Source organism: Polistes fuscatus, unplaced genomic scaffold (assembly GCF_010416935.1).
Source record: "Polistes fuscatus isolate 324 unplaced genomic scaffold, CU_Pfus_HIC Scaffold24, whole genome shotgun sequence".
In the NCBI taxonomy this organism is placed as follows: Eukaryota; Metazoa; Arthropoda; class Insecta; order Hymenoptera; family Vespidae; genus Polistes; species Polistes fuscatus.
In genome coordinates this window covers 1,434,385-1,455,764 of record NW_025113101.1, presented here as the reverse complement: position 1 = coordinate 1,455,764, position 21,380 = coordinate 1,434,385, and the positions used below count along the sequence as shown (strand labels likewise).

Below are 21,380 nucleotides of genomic sequence, written 5' to 3'. Positions count from 1 at the left end.
AAGGTAGAGAAAGAGAGAGAGAGAGAGAGATAGAGGAAAAGGAAAAAAGAAAAAGATAAAGGACTTCGATCGGGCGAGATAATTGAAGATAATTTTCTCGGCCCGTGGCCCCATGGCTCGTGCTACGCCATGCCCACTTAACTTTCACGTAAGGGGATGTGGCCACTTAGCCGTTACATGCTCGCTTACTCTCCCATGCATATGTAAAACACGACGTCGAGTTCGTGGCTTTCCACGAGAAACTACTAGGGAAAAGAAAGAAAGAGAGAGAGAGAGAGAGAGAGAGAGAGGAGAAGATATCACGCTCATAATTTACACCCGTCGACCTATTCACTATGTTAAGTTTCATTCTCTTTTTCATTCTACTTGATAAAATCTGATTTTTTATCCAAAGTTAAACGATGACGACTAATTCAGTTTAACTATGATATATAATATATATAAATTAAAAAATCCGTGATAGCCTAATGGAAAGAGCAGCTGCTTTGAAAGCGGTAGATCGTGCGATCGAATCCTCCCGATCTAATAATTATTTTTATTAAGATGAATATTTTGAAAAGAATATCTATATAAAAATAAAATGTATGAGACCTTTTATATAAATGCGAATCGAATGAATTTTTATTAAACTATATTAGTTAAAAGATTTATATTATTGAAAATAATCTATTTTTATAAAAGAACTTGACTTGACTTATCAACACACATTTATTATAAATTAATAATGAATAATATTGAATTATATTATATAATATCGTTTCGCATATTTTCATTATAAAAAGTAACAAGAACGGAAGAATAATGATTTAGTGTAAAAGACAAAGTTAAGGAGGGGTATTCGAAGAGGACAAAAATAAAAGGTCGTAGATCGAAAGTGCGTCTGAGGGGTGGTATTAGCCGAACTCGAGACTAACCTGAACGAGTGTTGGTTGATCGATTGAATGAAGTAGGGATAAAGAAGGTAGAATAAAGAACAAAAAAAAAGAAAAGAAAGGACAAGAGAGAGATGGAAAGAGAGAAAGAAGGGATTGGTAGAAATGGTTTCTGAAAAGCCGGCAGGATTTCTTCGATTGCATGGTCCTGTTGGTTCCCCCTTCAATTACCGGCACTTAACCAGCGATAATTAGACGTTCCGGAATTGGGTATCACCCTGACGAACCTTCAAAGAGGATAAAGGGCGAGAGAAGAGAGGATAAAAAGAGAAAAAAAGAAGAAGAAGAAGAAGAATATGATGAAGAAAAAGATGAGAAGGATAAAAAGCATCTCTCGTGTTTTTTCTAACTTCTGTTAATCCCCTTTTCTTCTCGATCGGATAGAAAATAATCGTTGTAATCTTTTATACTCATTTTTCAAAGATTTGTCTTCGAGATGAGAGATAACGAACGATTAAAAAAAAAAACAACAAAACAAAAATCTCGATTGTTTATCAAGGATTATCGATACGTTTATTCAATCGTATCGAAATTAAATAAAATTAAAATGAAAAATAAAGAAGAAGAAGAAGAAGGGAGAAACAAATAGACAGAATAAAAAAAATGTTGGATGTGGTCGTAAATTGTGGGTTGAGTTTTTGATGAAGTATCTATGGGATACAGAAGCAAGAACACCATGGGAGCAATACTAGACGTCTTAACGGGTGGCAAGATGATATTTATTACACCTTCGGGACATTCAGACACTGTCATGATATAACTAAATTCGCGTTTATGGTCTTTCCACCTAACATTCTCTCGATCTATCTATCTTTTCTCATTGTATGTAAGGTATATACGAGATGTTCACAAAATTTAAAACGTAGTATAATATTACTCATGTATACATACAAATATACATATTTCTAGGAAAAAAAAAAAAAAAAAACAAACAAATTTCAAACGTGTTTATCTCTAAGCTAAATTTTCTCAAATTACTCATTGGTATAATTAAAATCATTTTTATTTAATATGAAATTTAAACAGTAAGAAGAAAAACATTAAACGTTACATATATATATATAATTAGAAAAAAATTCATAAGTAAATGTTTCCACCTCTTTGACAGGTATAAAATAAAATGTAAAATTAATAGATGAATAAATGTAAAAATATTCGAGAACGATTATTGTCGAATATGTACGTTATATAATGTTTTTCATCTAGTTAAATATAAAAATAGATATTTATAGAATAAGTAAATATGTTTTTCTGATAAGTAAAGCTAGAGGAAATGTTATTCCTTGTTTTTGCGTTATGAAAAAATGAGAGAAAGTGTGTGTTTATGTGTGTGATTTTAAACACGCCGTTGAAATTTCAAACGGAAGAGTAATTTAAGGTTAAATACGTTAGAAGAAAAGGGACGATAGACGAAAGGGGGAAATAATATCTATATATACGTAACGAAAAGATAATACGTTATGTTAAGAAGTTAGGCTGAGAAGTTACGTTCAAAAAATAGATTGAAAACATGATGAACATTTGTACAAAAATGTTAAGATAATTTAGAAGAAACGAGACGATTGTAAGTTGTATTATTTAATAAATTAATAGACACACTGGTGTCTACAAGTTAGTTATTTTTTTTCTGGTATTAGCTGCAGTCTATAAAAATGATTAAAAATGAAACAAAAATCCTATATAGATATATACATTATGTATTTTGTATTTCCAGAAAAATAGGAACGACACAGAAACGAATTCGTGACTACGATGGTCATTACAGGATCCCATTAAATCCCGAACGTGAGAAAAGAGAAGCTTCCTGATATAAAAATGTATAAACAGAGAGAGGAGAGGCTCTTCTGCAGGGAATCATCGTTTGGGTCTATACGAAGAATTATTTACAAACGAGAAGGGTGAGTGACCCAACAAGGGAAGCCGAGAAAACGTTTACGAGAGATGAAAAGGGAAGATCTAGATAAAATGGTGAAACCTTGCTGAGCGAGAAGTTACCTTTAAATCATTTTCCCTTTCAACGAACCCCTAAAACCTGCCTTTCTACGCTACACCTGTTTTCATTTCTTACGTCTTTATTTATATTACTGTTTCATCACAAACGTAAATCTACGATCATCGGATCGTAACGATCGGTTTATCCAATTAAATATTACTAAATCTGATCTATAAGTTTAAATACAAATAAGATAATTATAGTTAGGCGGGGGAATATCAATCCAAACAAAATTAATAAAGAATATAAATCGTATGAAAGGATGATTAGAATATTTTCATACGAAATTATTATAGGATGAAGCACCACGTTTATCGTGTTTTTGTAAAATTTACTAGAGAAAAAATTGATATTAAACCAAAAAAAAAAAAAAGAAGAAAAGAGAAGAAGAAAGAATGATTTGTTGCTGACCTTGCTTTTGGATGCTTGCAAATCTTGAGCGATTTTTCTCAAAGTGGTCCCGATGTCGATCAAAAACTGTTCGTTGCTTAATACATGGCCCGGATATTCGGAACAATTGTTCGACAATTCCCCGTTGCAGACCGGTAAAGCCTTTTTGAAAGGTACACGAACATTACTCGGTCTGTTCCTTCGTGGCCGTGGCCTTGGAGTTGGAGTTGGCACGGGAGTTGCCCCCTCTTCTTCTTCGTTTTCATTATCGTAATTTCTAGTTCTCGTTGCGTTAGCGTACGAAGCAGCTGCAGCAGCTACGGCAACTGCATTGCCGGATGAGCTGCATTCGGGAAATTGGAAAGTTGCATCCCTCGTCGGGCTGGTAGGTGCAGATACCGTGACCCGCGGCGTGGGTGGTTGCAATTGTCGCATCGCCGACGATACTAAATCTGGTAGTGGCATGTCTTGATCTATCACAACTAATCCAGTCGGTCCAATAGCTAATCGATGATTATTAATATCTGAAAAATAAAACGTTAAACCATATTTTTAATAATCATCGATAAAACGAACACATTTTTCATTTATTTCTTTTTTTCATTCAAATAATAATATTAATAATAATAATAATAAATGTATGAATTATATAAGTTGTTATTTTTTCGAAATTAATCAGAAGTATTTTCAACGAAACATCATCGATATCGCATCACACACATATCCGAAAATTTACACGATTAATTACAAACGTTATCGCAATTAAAACCTAAAACGTTGATAAAACGTTGACGAGGAGTCTAACATTAAGCATACACCTTTTACAAATATTATCGCAATTTAAATCTGAAGTTTGACAAATCTAACAACATCGAGGCATACTTTACAAAATTAACACCGTTTTACAATTATTTCCGTCTCGAGTGTTACGATCACACATCGATGAAGATAAATGAAATGAAACAATACGAGAATGAGTTTGTTCTCGAGCCCTATGGTTATGGGTTACATTTTTTTTTACTCTTTCATCGGTGTAAAAATAAAAAACAAATTGAAAGGTTAAAATAAAGTTATAAGAAAAATAGAAAAAGAAAAAAAAAGGGTTTATCGGTGTTAGGTATACACATTGTATCACGTCGTGCTGATCGTTCGACGTTTGAAATGATGTCGTCGTCCCCGGTTAATGGAAAGGTATGAGCTACCGCTATCATGCTTATAAGGGTTTAACGTCAGCGTGTCACGCGTAACAAGGTAACACAACGTGTCCGATTATGGCAAGGAACGACATTGTTGGATAATGATCGTGTTTTAAAATACTTTACGAAGGGCGAACGATCGACCTTCGAGTAAGCGCAGCATTCGACGTCCGCAATGAAAAAGAAAATTCCTCTTCTTATTTCCTTTTTTATTTATATATATATAAAATAAAAAAAATATATATATATATATATATAAAAAATATATATAAAATATATTTATATATAAAAATATATATATATATATAAAATAAATAAAAAAAATAGATCTATAAAAAAAATATATATATAAAACATATATATATATATATATGGTTTATTCTTCTTTCTCTTTTTATTTGAAATATTTTCAAAACTAATATTTTAAATAACGAAGAAAATGACGAATATATCCGATAACGATTGCCACGAAACGAGTAAGATATCGATAAGAAAAATCATATTTACGTGTTAAGGAGTTTAATCGGATTCGATAAATCATGCTAATAATATTTATCGATATATTTATCATTTCAGATATAATATAATAGATATGACATACAACGAGCAGACTGCTTGACTCCGTTTTAAAATAAATACATTACGTATAAGCATAGGTATTCTTCTTCCTACAGATTACACGCAATTTCTGTTTCTTTCTTTTTTTTTCTTTTATCAAATCCGTCACGACGTTGTAAACTCGAAAGTATTCGAAAGAATATAATTTTTAAATATCGTTATCGATGGTACATACATATATATAATAATTTCTTAATCGAAGAGTTTTCCATAGACAATTCGAATTGAATAATAAATAATCGACGAGGTAAACGTATGAAATAAACTATTATTAATAATATATCGAAAATATTTTTTTCAATCTAAAGAATACAACAATAAACACGTGTAAGACGAAGGTTCCTCGATGCCGCGGGCCCTCGAAAACATTTTAAAATCCTACCTCGTTTTACCTGACGTCGTCCCTAACGTGAGATATGTTATAATGTATATATATACATACATATATATATATAATAATAATAATGCATGTGTATATATAAACCAACGTTGAGAACACGCGTGACAAAATAACAATAATACAGCACGCCTATCGTATTGGCATGTGTTTACGAGGCGAGTTTATATCGTTCTTTCTTTCTATCTCATTTATTACATATCTTTCTATCTCTCTCTGTTTCTTTGATACTGGCACGTGCGCTCACTCGCTCGCACATGGTTGCATCCTTGACATTTCAAGTAAACGTTTCTTGTAAGATGACTCTCTCTCTCTCTCTCTTTCGCTCTCTCTCATTCTCTCCTATTCTCTATCTCTTTTTCTCTAACATGTTTTTTCTTTAACTTCATACCAGAGATCCCATCTCGCCTACACACGTACAACACACATACACAAACGCGACACCCTAGGCTCGATCGAATCTCAACTTTTCTTTCTTTCTTCGTTTCTTTCTTTCTTTCTTCCTTCTCGTGAAATCCACGCTCGATAATGTAACCACTTTCCACAGGTTGCAAAACGTGTTTAGCTAACATAATGGCGAAAAAGAGAGAATGAGTGAATGAAAGAGAGAGAGAGAGAGAGAGCAAAAGTGTTGGGTGGTGGGGGGGTTGTGTTGGTGGGGTGGTGGTGGTGGGGGGAAATCTCTCAACACTCACCAGTCGTTTTCGTTCTCCTGCTGATCATCACATCATCATCATCATCATCATCATCTTCTTCGGTACGTTACTTTCTACCTGTACGTACTTGCCGGATATTCCAAATAAAATGTCAATCGGTATAGTACTGGATGCAGGTATACATATACGTACACTACGAGGGAGACCTGTAACTGCTCCTGGTCGTAGTGGATCGTTGGTGGGACAACTGCAAAAAGCCCGTGAGAAACCCACGCGCGGACCTTTACTAAAAGAGATTTATAGGCGCCTTTTGAATCCGAGAATTCATTCGCCCGGCAAAAGCTTATTTCAATAAACGACTTTTCTCTTTCCTCCTATGACTAATACTACTATTCCTACTCCTCCTCCTCCTCCTCCTCCTCCTCCTCCGCCTCCTCCTCCTCCTCCTCCTCCTCTCTTATTGCGTAATCTATAGTTACGAACCTAAACGATTTATAACGTTAATACTTACATACGTGCATGCATACATACATATCGTACATACATACGGATAAATATTTAAAAAAAAAAAATAGAAAAAAAATTATTTTATTATTTTTACACACACACGCGCGCGCGCACGCCACGAGTTATAAATTTTATTAATAAATTAAATAAATTAAATTAAATATATATATATATATATAAATAATTAATTAAAATAAATTAAATTAAATTTTGTACGTTTATTTATTTTTAATAAAACTAAATTTATATATATATATAGACTATATACTTTTATATATTATATATATATACCTTGATAATAAAGTAAGGTAAAAGTAGTAACGCGTTGAGTAATTAAGCTTTGTCCGATTTTGTTAAAAATACCTGCGCGTTAAATCTAAGATACCTAAAGTAAAACTTATAAAAGTAAAGGTACGTAATAGTAGTAGTATGTTATATACTTGTACATAGAAATTTCGACGACGAGAGAAAAGACGAATGGGGTGAGCGAGGGAAAAAAGTGCAACGCGCACGTGGCCGACACCCGCATGCATGCATGCATGCATTCTCTCTCGCTCTCTTTCTTTTTCAGTAACTTCCATGTGCTTTCCTTACGTGTATATACGTGTATATACGTATATGTATATCTAGATGGAGTTATATGGATCCACGGAAAGAAAAGAAAAATAAAGAAAGAGTGAGAGAAAAAAAAAGGATAAAAAGAAAAAGAAAGAAGTATAATATACGCCCGGTAGCATATGCGAGAGCACGTGAGTCACATGTAACGCACTTTGTACATAAGTGCAACGCAACTTGTTACAGTATATGTAACAACGACGACAACTACGACAACGAGACACAACGAGAACCCGAACGATTCCCATACACTTGCAAACAATACACATATAATATAGATATCATACGTAAGCATACGCATGCATGTATATGTATATACATGTATGTTTAAATGTGTACGCGTATATAGGAGTAATCGACAGTGAACGCTGAACCGCACAAAGAACCTCTCTCAAGGCCGCGTACGGAGTTCGCTGCATACTGCATACTGCATGTTGCACGTTGTATGTTTCTGCTGCTGCTGCTGCTGCTACTGCTACTGCTACTACTGTTAATACTTCTGCTTCTGGAATATACACACTAATACACATTATGTGCATAGAGTGAAACCAAAAGACAACACACACACACACACATACGCAGCATATACGAATGCGTAAAATACTCGCAACGTTAGGCCACTGCCATCATTCTTCTCTCTTCTTCTATCTTTTGTAATATATACGAACATCCGTAACATGTCTCTTTTTACATATGTATGTATGTATGTGTGTATGTGTGTTCGTGTGAGTGCATACACGCGTCGGCGTAAGCGCCGCTGTTCCGAGAGTGCAAATACTTTTTTATCGCGACTTGCATTCGCCAGTTTTCCGTGACAATGAGAGAAACGAAACGTATACTATACTACGCGCGATAAATAAAATTACGATTTCAATTGCGTCGTTCCTTCCTTCCCGTTCATTCTATCTTTCTCATATAAATCAATTATATATGTATATATATATATATATATTTTTTTTTTCCTTTTATTCTTTATCCATCGCATATGGAAAATACGATTCCTTTTACTAATTGTCAATGCAATTTGTTCGAATTGAGATATTCTATGTAAAGAGAAAATTACGCGTAATTTTTTTAAATATCAGATTATTATTATAATCCGTAGTATTTTATTTACGGAAATACGGAATTGTTGTTTAAAAAATAAAAAGAGAAATCAGACGTGGATTACTTCGAAATGATCGTTTAAATGAAATTTCAAACAATTTTTTTGTTTTTTTGTTCTTTTTTCCATTACTCGAAACTCGTTAAAACAAATTCAACGCGTGATTTATTTAAATTTATTTATTTAAAAATTAATAATCCAATGAATTCTAACAGTGTATCTCGAATATTAAATCAAACAAAGTATAAATTCGAATGAATTATTTGAATTGTTCGATCATTTCTATACGAAATGAAAAATTGTGAGATTAAGAAAAGAAAAGAGGGAACGTTTTATTAACGAGAGACTTGGCTTGCGAGATGAACATTTTTACGTCGTCGCGGTTTTAAAAGCAAAGAGAAAGATAGAAGGAACCAAAAGTGAAGTAAACTGTCTGTCGCCGAGTCAGCCAAAGTATAATGCAAGCCATTGTCCCCTGTTAATTCGTTGCCTGTTGTGTTTGTGTTGGCGGGAAGGGGTCGTGGAAAGAAAAAAAAAGAAAGAAAGAAAAAAAAAAAAGAAAAGAAATGATATGTGCGCCATTCGGTATACTCGGTGTGTCCCATCGAGTACACTCGGACAGCTGAGAGAATACAAAAACAAGCACGAACAGGTCCGAACGGGTTTATACGTTCAAGTACATTGCATGGGTGTACGTTTGTGTGTGTTGTGTGTCATGTTTCCTCGTGTTATTCGGTTGTGTTGTTTAGTAAAGATTGCTGTCATTGCATCCTGAAATTTGAACGTACTCGTAGGCACGGTTTAATTACGCAACTTTAATCTACGTAAATGTGTATTTAAATGATATATTACATTAAATATATTATTTATTTGAAAAGGGAAAAATAAATGAAATAAATAAATTAAAAAAAAAAAAATATAAAATAAAATAATTTCTCTCCAAATGTGATCTAATTTTATTCCATTTAAAAAAATAGACAAATTTCTTTGATATACTTTTCTCTCTATTTTAACGTTACACATTTGATATTTATTTTATTAATTACTTTTATATCGAAATTATCGTAAATATGGTAGCCGAAAGAAAAAAAAAAAAAGGATGAAAGATAAAAAGATTAGAAAAGAAAAAGGTACTAATGCGTCGGTAAATTTAGATAGAAAAATTTTTCTACGTTATAAAGATAAAAAGATAAAGTAAATACTAAAGTACCTCTAAGATAAATTTCGATAGAAAATTCTTCCCGAATGATTCATCATTTCCCCCCCTACTTACCTGAAAAGAAAACTATTATCGAGAGAAAGTTCGAAAAGGGAGAAGAAAAAAAAAGGAGAAAAAAAAAGGGAAAAAAAAAAAACAAATAGAACGAATAGTTAGATGCAACAACTTGCGTGTGCGTGTGTGTGTGTATTTCTGTCTATTACGTGTATTCATATGTTTGTCATAATTACATGATGTTTGATTGTGTGGTATTGATAACATCGAATAAAATCATTAATATTAAACTTACATGTCCATAAAAATCCGAGAAAAGGTCTGATTCGCAGTACAAATATCAACGTTTATGTTAAATCCAAATATTAAATCGAAAAATGTTAGGAAAAGAAAAAGAAAATAAATAAAAATAAAAATAAAAATAAAAATAAAAATAAAAATAAAAATAAAAATAAAAATAAAAATTAGCTTCAGATCTTTTCTCGGTTGTCTCTACGAAAAAAAATAGGAAAAATGTGTGAGAGAAAGAGAAAGAGAAAAATTAAACGAAAAATAAAAATGATGATGATGAAACAATGCACATCACGTTAGCTAACGAATAAAACGTTAATATCAAATCGGCCAACGTTTATCGTTATACAAGTGTGCTATAATCTTGATTCAATAAGACGCATAATGCGATAATGATTGCATCAGTTGTTGGTTGGTTGGTTGATGGTGATCGTGTGTTCCTTTTCTCTCATCGAAAAACCACAGATCACTTTCTCTCTTTCTCTTTCTCTTTCATTTTCGTTCATTTTTCCTCTTTGAAGTTACCTTAAACGTTTCAATTATTAATACATAATAAAATGAATATAATACGCATATATGTGCCAATAATTATCAATATTTTGTATATTTCGTTATAATGTATTTATTACTTTTTGTAAAACCTATTCGAATATTCTTTCATTTGATTATTTAACAATTATACATTGCCGTTAATAATTATTGTCACGTATATTAACAATTTTCATTAAACACGAATATATATCATCATTCTTATTTTATACAAATATATTATCAAAATAAAAACCTCGTATAAAAGTTCCTTTCATTCAATACGAATTAGAGAAAAAGATATTAAATCATTTGCATCATTAATTATATGATACTATTATATGGTCGTGTTATCGTATGAAATTTCATGATAAGAAACCTTACTTTCTAAATACTTTCTTAACAATGTGCAAATGATTCGAGAAACGATCTATCTTCGTGTGTTGTATGTAATAAAATGAAAGGAAAAAGAAAAAAGAAAAAAGAACAAGTACAAACTGAACGTAGAGTAATTAATATAAGGTAGAAATGTTTTTGATGAAATACTATGATAAACGAAACGAGATATGTATGTACGTATTTAATCGAAAGAAAAGGGGGGGCTTCGGTAAAGATAAGATCTGCCAAATTTCATGAACCGTTGAAGACGCGTGCCCCCTTTCTTTTTTTTTTCTTTTACTTTTTACCCCTGCTGCTACCACCGTGAATAACGAGTTCAAGAGAGCGTGAACATTTTTCACGCCTCTTTAAATTGCGTTAAAGTGTTAGGATAGAAACGCACACGCGAAATATAAACGAGGTTTCGATCGTGTTATCGTTAGATTGACAACTAAATGAGTGCAGTTATTATTTTAATAACGAACTATTGACAACGGGTAACAGGTTCCCCGGGTTTTAAATGATAGTAGATCGCGAATTCCTAACTTTTTTTTCTTATATTTTTCCCCTTCCCCTTCGTCATCGCAATGTAAAGTGTTGAAAATGTCGGTAAATCCCCAATGCTGTAAATTGTGCATCTTTGCTCATTTTTTTGAAAACTTTGAGTAAATATTTTTTATACTAAGAGTGAATAGATTTTAATGACTCTTATATTAAATTAAAGTACACTCTTTTTTCTACGCGTGGAATACTTTGTCGAGTTATAAATCGATCTGCAAAGGTTCATAAAATGTCATAGAGTGCAATGCTGTAAATTGTGCATCTTTGCAATTTCTTTGAAAAGTTTGAGTAAATATTTTTTATACTAAGAATGAATAGATTTTAATGACTCTTATATTAAATTAAAGTACACTCTTTTGTCTACGCGTGGAATACTTTGTCGAATTATAAATCGATTTGCAAACGTTCATAAAATAGGAAAGAAAAGTTGACGAGTCAGGCATTGCTAACATTACCTGGCGGAGGAGTCAAACCTCCTTCAGACAATGCTAACAATGCTTGGCATCAGGCAACGTGTTACGTTTTTAGAGCGATGACGAGCGAAAGGGGGAGGGGAAAGAAGAAAAAAAAAAGAAAAAGAAAAAGAAAAAGAAGAAAAAATTGTGGAAATTCGCGATCTACCATTTAAACACGGGGAAACCGACGACCGGTAAGTAAGACCGAAGCAGCAAATAAGCAGAAGATGCAGCAGAAAAGCAATAAGCTCTGCCTGCCCACAGCTGTTTCTATAAATACTACAACCCGAAAGCCCCGATTTGATGCAACCACACGAGCTCCCACCACCACCACCACCACCAGCACAGTAATTCTGCATGTTCTCGTTCCTTCAAAAGCACGGCACAGCAAGTATGGTTATTGACCCTCGTGCCCGCCTATTCCCTCCTTAACCCCATCCTTCTTTTTCCCTTTTTCTCTTTTTCTCTTTCTGTTCGTCGTCGCGTTACTATTTCCGTTTAGAAAATCGTCCGAGAAACCGAAACGTACTTATGCTACGTTACAAACGAAACCTTTTAAACTTCAACAACGCCATTTCCAAGTGAAAACCGCATTCCTCAATTTTTCAACTTCAAACTCGATCTTCTCTATGACTAATATTTTTATTTTATTTTTCTTTAACAAAATTTCTACTAAAACAACAGCCCCCCCCCTACCTGTTTTCTCTACCTGGCCCCATTTACAAAAGTTTATTATCTTTTCGTTTTCTCTTTTTCTTTTTTGGGTTTCGACGAATCTTATCGGCATCTCAAAAGAAAGTAACTGCATTATTACTTTTTAGTTCTTGTAATATATATATATATTTTTTTTTTACATTTCTACCCTGTTAGTAGTCTTTTTTTTTCTTTTTCTTTTACTTTATTCTTTTTTCCTTTTTTCTTTTTTTTACAGATACTACGCTCGTGGGGATTCTAACTAATGATGAGAAACATACTACGACTTGATCATTTCTTTGACGTAATAATTTCATAATTATTCAAGAAAAAGGTAACTTCGATATAAATCTCACAATTTTATTCCTTTATAAAAAGTATCATTCTTTACATTTAGATCGTGACTAGAGTTACAATTAATCTTCCTAACCGACTCGTATGAATCTAAATTCATTCCAGCGTAATATATACATAAAAATAAGAAAAGAAAAAAATTACAAACGAGACAATTTTTAATAATCTATAACTAGAAAAAATAACAAGTATCGTATCCCATATATGTTTATTCCTCGTAACTCGACTATCCATGAAAAATAAATTAAAATAAAAAAAAAGAAGAAATTGAAAAATTAAAGAAAGAGAGAGATTAAAAACAATGACAGAACCAGAAACAAAGAATAAAAGAAACTAAAAAAATAACTTATTAAGAAAGAAGAAGAATCCCCCACCACACCCTCCTACTACCCGTGCACCGTTGTTGCATCGCGTTTTATAACGCGTTTTACTGCAACACTGTGGCTGACCAGTGGTCTTTCTTTCTTGGTCTTTCTACATTTACTCTTTCTTTCTGTACTTCATGCAACTCTGAGCGAATGCACGTTCATCGTCTCCTCCCCCTTGAACCCCCCTTAAACCCCCCTAAACCCTCCTCTGTTCCCTCCCCACTCCCCCTCGTCATAGTGCTCCATCGCCATAACTACCACTACTACTACCTTCGTTCACTCTTCTTTTTCTTTTTCCACAACTTCACCACCTTTCTTCTCTTACCCTCTCTTTTAGCAAAGAGAAGAGGCTCGACCAACGGAGCAGGGTCATGGCCGGACATAGTCTGCCATACACACTCATGGGGCTGCCATACACCCACACTATACATCTGTTATATCTTTCCTTTTATTTCTCTCTATTTTCTTTCTCTTTATATTTCTTATCGTTCTCTAACATTTCGTTGTGCGTTAACTCGTTCTCTGTTACAAACTCTTTCACTTCATTCATTTATTTATTGATTTATTTATTTATTTTGCTTCTCAGTAACCTTATGGGTTTACGACAACTTGTTTTTTCTATCTACTTATATTCAATGTATATTGTAAATTAAGAATTAATATTTATTGATTATTATTTTCAATAAATTGCGATCGTAAATAGCGTTTTAATGTATACCTTTTTTTTAGTATTTATCATTATTTATATAGACTTATATTTATAATTCTTAAATTGTAAGTTTAATATATATATGAAAATCTTAATTACGTTATTTCGATCTATGCGATAAAAGATATGTTAAAAGTACTAGATAAATAATACGTGCAAAACTATGAGCTAACGATCTCGCGATGAAATTTAATTAGACTACCTTACACGAGCTTTTAATCTCATTTGAAAATATCAACTTGTAAATGTTTTTATTGAAGATTAATAGATTTTATCTATTACGTTATTTTCTATTTTATTATCTTAATTATCTTAAGTTTTCATAATTTTCATCGAATATCAGGAAAATTTCTTTAATTGTCTAATTATTTTAATTAAATATAGTACTTATCTTCTTCGTCGAGAAAATACTCACGAAATGAAAGTATTAAAATTATTATTATCAAAGTTTTAAATAATTTTATGCGCATTTATACAACACGAATATACGCAAGTAAATATTTTAAAATCATATCATATCGTTATTTAATAAAAAGTATAAAAATACATAATTCGCGCGTAAATCTTAAAATAACTTCTGTAAGCGTACATTTTTTTCCGGAATAATAATTGTACTACATTTAAAAAAAAACAAAAGAAAAGGTAAAAAAAACAAAACAGAGAAAAATATTTTTAACCTATCGTCGAATACGAACGGACGAAGAAAAAGAGAAATATATAATTGATTTAATTCTAAAAGCTAGCCTATATATCGTCCGAACAAAATTTAATAAAAAAAGTATCGAGAATGTTCGGGAAAAAAATGTAAGACATAAGAAGAAAAGAAAAAAATTAAAAGAAAAGAAAAAACACAACAAATTTCGCAACTTTCGTCAACAACGTTCGTAAAATTTATCGTAGATAAATTTAAATAATTTCCGAACATAAATTTAATAACACAATATATATAAGTTCGGAGACACGTTTCAATCTGAATACCTGGAATGATGAACCGAGAAAGATTTTTTGAACATGACTCACGACCGACAAATCACGTGACACTAGAAACATTGACCGGAGAGTTCGACACGAGCAAACTATTTGCCAATTGGTAAATCGTTTAAATTTGGATATTAAAATTACTCCATTAAACAAATTCGTTGACGAAATAATAGTTCGAATAGTTTTAGTTAGAAAAATAAACTACCATCGAAATAACGTAATATAAAGATAAAAGACGAGACAAATGTTAGAGTTATTGAATTTGATGTGGCATGAGAAAAAACAATTTAATAAGGTTGAAACCTTATTTTTACTTTTTTTCTAACGACCAAATCTCACACAACTATTCAATCGATTCTAATTCTAGCTAAAATATTAACAAAAATTATAATTTTTTTCTTCTGTCAACTTTCAAAGAACAATTTCAACAATTATTATAATTACAATTATTTATAATAATCGTCGTCATTGATATTAATTCAATAATTTTTGTTATTATAAGCGAGAATAAGAATGTAGAATGAATGTCGGTAAAAAAATCACGGTAATAATAATGATGATAATGACAAAAAGAAAAAAAAAAAAGAAAAAAAAGAAAAGAAAAAGTAAGAACAACAATAACAAAAATAATAATAAGATACTTTCTAAATCGTCTTAAAATTCAAATTCGTATTTAGTTCGAACAATCCTGCGCCGCAACTTTGAGAATCGTTACGCGCAACAACAACCACGTGTTGCACCTCACCGGAAGAGAATCAACCAATACACTACACTATACAACACGCGGTTCATCATCAGTATTAACCATTTAACGCGAATATAACTTTACGGTTAGATATTTATGTTACGTTTTCTTTTCTCTTTACTTTACTTTACTTTACTTTACTTTACTTTACTTTACTTAAATTTCTAATTAGAATTATCTCGATACTTTGATTTTTCTTTGATATTCCTAGCTTTTATGTTTCTATTTTTTCTTCATTTATCTATCTTTCTATATCTAATTATTTTACAAATAATTACAATTTTTTTTCTTACTAGATTTTAACAATTGTTTGGTGTCTACACACCACGAAATCTTCGATACAACCTTAATATTATCCTAACGTATTATTTCGGTTCGATTCGGGCAAATTGGTCTACATTTACAATTTAAAAAATAATTAAAAATAAAACATAACATAAAATAATATTGTCAATGATAAAGCTTATCAACAGTCGAGATTCTAAGAAGAACTATTAGGAATTTTAAAATAGTTATAAGATTAGGCATTACTTTCTACATCATTTTCTTTCACTAATTAACATTTTCTTGATTGTTTTAGTCGATAGATTACTAACAATTATTCATCTATTGCTCGGATTATTTCCATAATTGTAGGAATATCTGTAGTAAAGAATAAAAAAATAGTATACTCCAATATAAACTCACATGTTGGCGTAGTGTTGGTTCTGGTCCGCAGATATCGGTCTAGTGCTGAGTACAAGGCCAGAATTGTCTGCAGCTGTTGCGTGGAGAACTCCTGCTGGTCCTCCTCGGCGGCAGGTATTAAAAAAGGTACAGCCATTTTCTTCAAATACCTTATTTTCTTTTCTGCGTTTACAAATGAGTTTTTATTTATACTACCCCCCTCACGGGAACAGAATAACTTTCTCCTTTTCCCAATGTCAATGTCTTATTGTATTTTCTCTTTATTCTATCTTCTTTGATATCTTACTAAACAATAATCGACGAATATTATATCGAAATTCGTGAAAAATAACCACGCATCGAACGAAAGAACTATTTTTTATAAAATTGTTTTAAAGTAAAGGCCCAACCATGAAGACCCGAACCAAAACCTACTGATCCTTTGCTTGGACCTACAGAAGAACTATTTTTTATAATAGGACGATTAAATTTAATTTTTGAGAGAAACTCTCGCGTCCGTTTCTCGATAGGTGTTTTTGTTCAATTTTCTTTCTTCTTGTCTCTCTCGTTCTCTGTTCTCGTTTTTTTTCCCCAAAATTTTGCTCACTCTTGTCGTAGTTTTTTTTTTTTCTCGTCACTTAAATTCGACGTCTGAAACGTCCGTAAGGTGGATCCTCGAACGGATCACTTTCCATAGGTGCTGAGATTTAATTCGACGAGATAGAAGATACCGATCTTGATCTTCACTAATTCGGGTTCACGTTTTCTCTCTTTGTGTTTCTCTTGTTCTTACAAAGTCTTTTAGAGAAACGGGCAAACGCGTTTATCGCAAAAAGAAAATATAGGACTTCCTTTCTGTTTTTTTTTTTCTTCCTTTTCTGGAAAGAAGGAGAACGATCGCGACAAGAGTTATTGAGTTCCTTACACGATGCACAAGAAAGTTCGATACTTTTTTATTTTGTTTTTTAATCAAATGTTCGGAGAATTTATCGATTCTCTACGCAATAGAACAAAAAGTTGATTTTTTTGAGAGATAACCACCGTACCTCGGAGAAACGGCGATAGATCTTACTTTATTTGCACAGCAACAAAAAAACCCACGTGTAGATCTCTTCACGTCGTTGTTGCAAAACTCACACCCATTGTTTTTTTTCTTTTCCGTTAACGTATTGATGAACGAACAAACAACGCAAAATGTTCCTTTAAATCGTATTTTACTATAATTCATATATTTTATATATATAATATATATGAACATATATATTTTTAACTATAAAATATAAATTAAAACTGTATCAAGTAAAATTACGATGTTACGACAGAGAAAAATAAACAATCTCGGTAAAACACGAAATACATGTATTATCGTATCCGCAGAATTATCTTCTTCGTCCCACTATTATTATTAAATGATAGAGGAAGCACGAGATCTTAGCTTTGCTTTAATAACTTGAAACACGTCTACTCTCCTCGAAGTCTAGCGATATAATGATTCTGTGCTTTCGTTCTGAACAACTTCGACAGCCGCACGTTTCTATCCCACCTCTATCCCCACCACTTGTGCGCGCGCAACGCTTGACCGAAGTTGACCGGTGGTGGGGAGAAAAGCGAAGCGCAGAGTGGCGGGAGAAACCCTCCCTCGGCAAACCCTCCCCACTTTTATAGCGCTCGCTTTCTTCCCTAAGCAACGTTGCCCATCGAATGAGGGAAACCAGGGGGGGGAACCAAAGTTACCCGCCGTCGAACAGAAATTGCCCGCCGCAGTCGAACCCAGTTGCCCGCCGTCGAACAGAAATTGCCCGCCGTCGAAAAAAATTGCCCGCCGTCGAAAGGAGTTGCCCGCGTATATTTGTGTGCGTGTGCTGCACAACCCTCCCCTCCTTCCTCGCTTTCCCCTCCATCTCCCACTCCTACTCCATCTCTTTCCCCTTCCCCTTCTCTTCTACTCCTACTCCTTCTCTTCCTACTTCTCAAGAAATGCACGCGTTCGCAACGTTGTAAATTTACCGGTTAGGGTCAAGCGGGCTAAAGACACCAACTACGAAAATCAAAAGAAAGAGAAAGAGACCCCGGGAGAAGAAGATTATCTTCAATTTCTTATTCTTTTTCTTTTCTTTTCTTTTTATTTTCAGACAAATAAAATCAATTTTTAATTTGACTCTTTTAAAATCAACAATTATAAACGTATTTAATAATCGAATAATCAAAACTAAACGAACTCTCTCTGACAAATATAAAATATCTAATCGATCGTAACAAACTTTCTCCTCTGTTCAATGTAGTTTAAAACACGTTTGAATTTGTAAAAATTACGAAATTATTTTCTACAGTGTAACAATAAATTGTAATAAAATGATATATTTAATGTACCATGTTTATAACGAGTTGATAATGATCCATGCATGCGATCGATGCATCGATTCAAACAATAAATAAATAAATAAATAAATAAATAAATAAATAAAAAAAAAAAAAAAAACATTAATATTAATTTATATATTAAGTCTTTTAACGCGCCCTACAAAGGACTCCCATAACCTATCTCCCTAACAAATACACATATAAATGTATTTAGTGTTTCTTTCCTATTTTTTTTTCTTTTTTCATCATTTTTTTGATCTTTTTCTCTCTCTCTTTCTCTCTCTGTTATTCTTTCTTTCTCTTATCTCTCAAATGATGACGCATCGGTTATGGTTGAAGAGAAACACGTTGAAGGAGGAAAAGAAGGAGAGAAAGAGGAGGAATGAGAGAGAAAGGAAGGGCAGGGAAGAGAAAAAGAGAGAGGGGGGAAAGAGTGAGAGGGGGAGGGGGGAAAAAGAGAGAAAAGAGGGAGAGAGAGAGAGAGTAACAAACTCGCGCGCGCGCACAGATTTCGCACATCGGCTTATTGCTTCCATCTCTCTCTCTCTCTCTCTCTCTCTTTTTCTTTTTCTTTTTATTTCTCTCTCTCTCTTCTCCTCCAACGCACTGGCGCGTTCCTGCGCACGCTTCTGAGCGCGCGTATGACACTCGTCGAACGTAACTGCGTAGTTTGCGAGGGGAGGGTAACGTTACTCTCTTCGGACCGCCTTCCGAGGGTTTCTGGGACGTTTAGTTTCGTATATGTGTGTTATGTGTTATGTGTGTGTGCGTGTGTGTGTGTGTGTATTTTCTGTATATTTATATATGTATTTGTCTTTCGTACGATGGATGTATCACCCGACACTCGTTATCTTTTAACGTTCCTACTTCGATGCTCTAACAAAACAGCCAGCCTTGAAAATCTAATCGAAAAATATTATATGCAGAGATGTTAGATGTAATATAAAAACGTTTTTCTCTTTTTCTTTTTTTTATTTTTTATTTTTTTTTTACTATTATTCATACTTTATCACAATTAATTCGATTGTAACACAACAACAACAATACTTCGATTTGATTTTTATTTAATAGATCTCTTTGTGACACATCGTTTATTAGAAACGATAATGTAGTAACCAGAAATAATATTAGATACTTTTCCCTCTTATCGTATTCGATTATCTTCTTTTAGCTTCTTCGATAATTCAGATCATTTAGATAAGATCGTATACGATATTACATTCTTTTCTATCTTTTCTATCTTTTTTCTTTTTTTTTTTTTTTTATTATTTTTTCGAATGCAACGATCTGTAATTTTGGAGAAAACAGAAAAAAAACGTAACAAATTATTATATAATAATATATTTTATCAAATGAATTTGTATGAATCGCAAGTATTTTGGTACTGGTTTTGATACTGATCACAATTTAATGATTTAGATCGATCGTTTATACGACGATTTGTGATGTTGTCCATTGGCACGTAATAATTGGCCGATTGACAATTTTGTTCTTCGTTTTTTCACTGTTTCATTTTCTTTTTCTTTTTCTTTTTGTTGTTGTTTCATACCCGTGAATATCAAAGCACACAAGAGAAAGAGAGTGACGCGTTTTAATGTTCGTTATCGTACTCGTGTCAATCACGAACTTATAATGTAATAATTAAATAACGCATCTCTTTTTGTTACATATAACATTGATCACACGCACACACACACGCACACACACACGCATAATGAAAGAAAAAAACCGTATGAATAAATGTCGATGAGAATATGAAAAAAAAATAAAAAAATAAATAAATAAAAAAGAAAGAAAAAATATGAAAGAAAATATGATAAAATACGAAATACCGTCTGTTGGTAATAATTTAAACAAGTTCGGGTTAAAAGACGATGGAACGAACGGTAATAAAACTGGTTTTCCGTGACAAAGTAACCGTACTCGGTTGTGTGCGTGTATATACATATATACAGATGCATGTATGTATAATACGTGTATATGCATCGATCTCGGTTTCTATCGCGTTGCTTTAACGACCCACTTGAATCAATCGGCTGGGTACTAGATGCATTCACCGTTCCGTTTACATGTATACGTGTTTCTAATACTAATAGTTAAACAAGAAACACATAGATAGATGAACGTAAGGATATACGTATATACTATACACACACGTTTCTTTCAACGACAAGAGTGAGTATAGAGAACAGATTAATAGAAAGAGAAAACCAAAGAGACATTGTCATTGGATATCGGAGAGACGGGAATTTCAAAGCCAGGTGAATCCCGACACATTTAAACATGATATTATTACACATATAAATGAATATTTAAATAATACGAAACACATAGAGATGAAATTAAATGAAACGTTTACTTACATCGTTTGAAAATTTGAAACAATTCGTTCTCCTCCTATTTGGCCCAAAATTGTGGATTATTCTTTTAATCCTTTGTTTCTTAGTATTATACGTATATCTTATTCTTCGTATACGTATTATTATATTCTTCGTATATCCTGTAACATATTGTAATTTTTGTTATTTTCTTTTTTTTTAATATCTTTCTATACGAATTATATTTGTTTAAGTTTAATTATTTGTAATATATATATGTATATGTATATGTATGCTATAATAAACGTTCAAAATGATAGTTCCTATTTTATTTTATTTTATTTTATTAT

At 32.4% G+C, this 21,380-nt stretch overlaps 1 protein-coding gene across 1 annotated transcript; it reads right to left on the bottom strand.

The window, feature by feature from the left end:
* Positions 1-3,074: 3,074 nt before the first annotated feature.
* LOC122518432 lies at positions 3,075-17,597 on the bottom strand. Its single transcript, XM_043637373.1, has 3 exons — positions 16,373-17,597; positions 3,337-3,839; positions 3,075-3,095 (listed from the first exon to the last, which is right to left on the bottom strand). Exons 1-3 carry the CDS (start codon positions 16,506-16,508, stop codon positions 3,075-3,077), a joined length of 660 nt encoding a protein of 219 aa, XP_043493308.1. The 5' UTR covers positions 16,509-17,597.
* Between the last annotated feature and the right edge of the window lie 3,783 nt (positions 17,598-21,380).

Excerpts from the sequence above, each read along its gene's own strand:
- LOC122518432 (XM_043637373.1), bottom strand. The coding sequence starts at position 16,508 with ATGGCTGTACCTTTTTTAATACCTGCCGCCGAGGAGGACCAGCAGGAG. Across the intron at positions 3,840-16,372 it reads AACCAACACTACGCCAACAT|ATATTAATAATCATCGATTA; the intron begins GTGAGTTTATAT and ends TTTATTTTTCAG. Across the intron at positions 3,096-3,336 it reads TGCAAGCATCCAAAAGCAAG|ATCAGATTTAGTAATATTTA; the intron begins GTCAGCAACAAA and ends TTAAACTTATAG.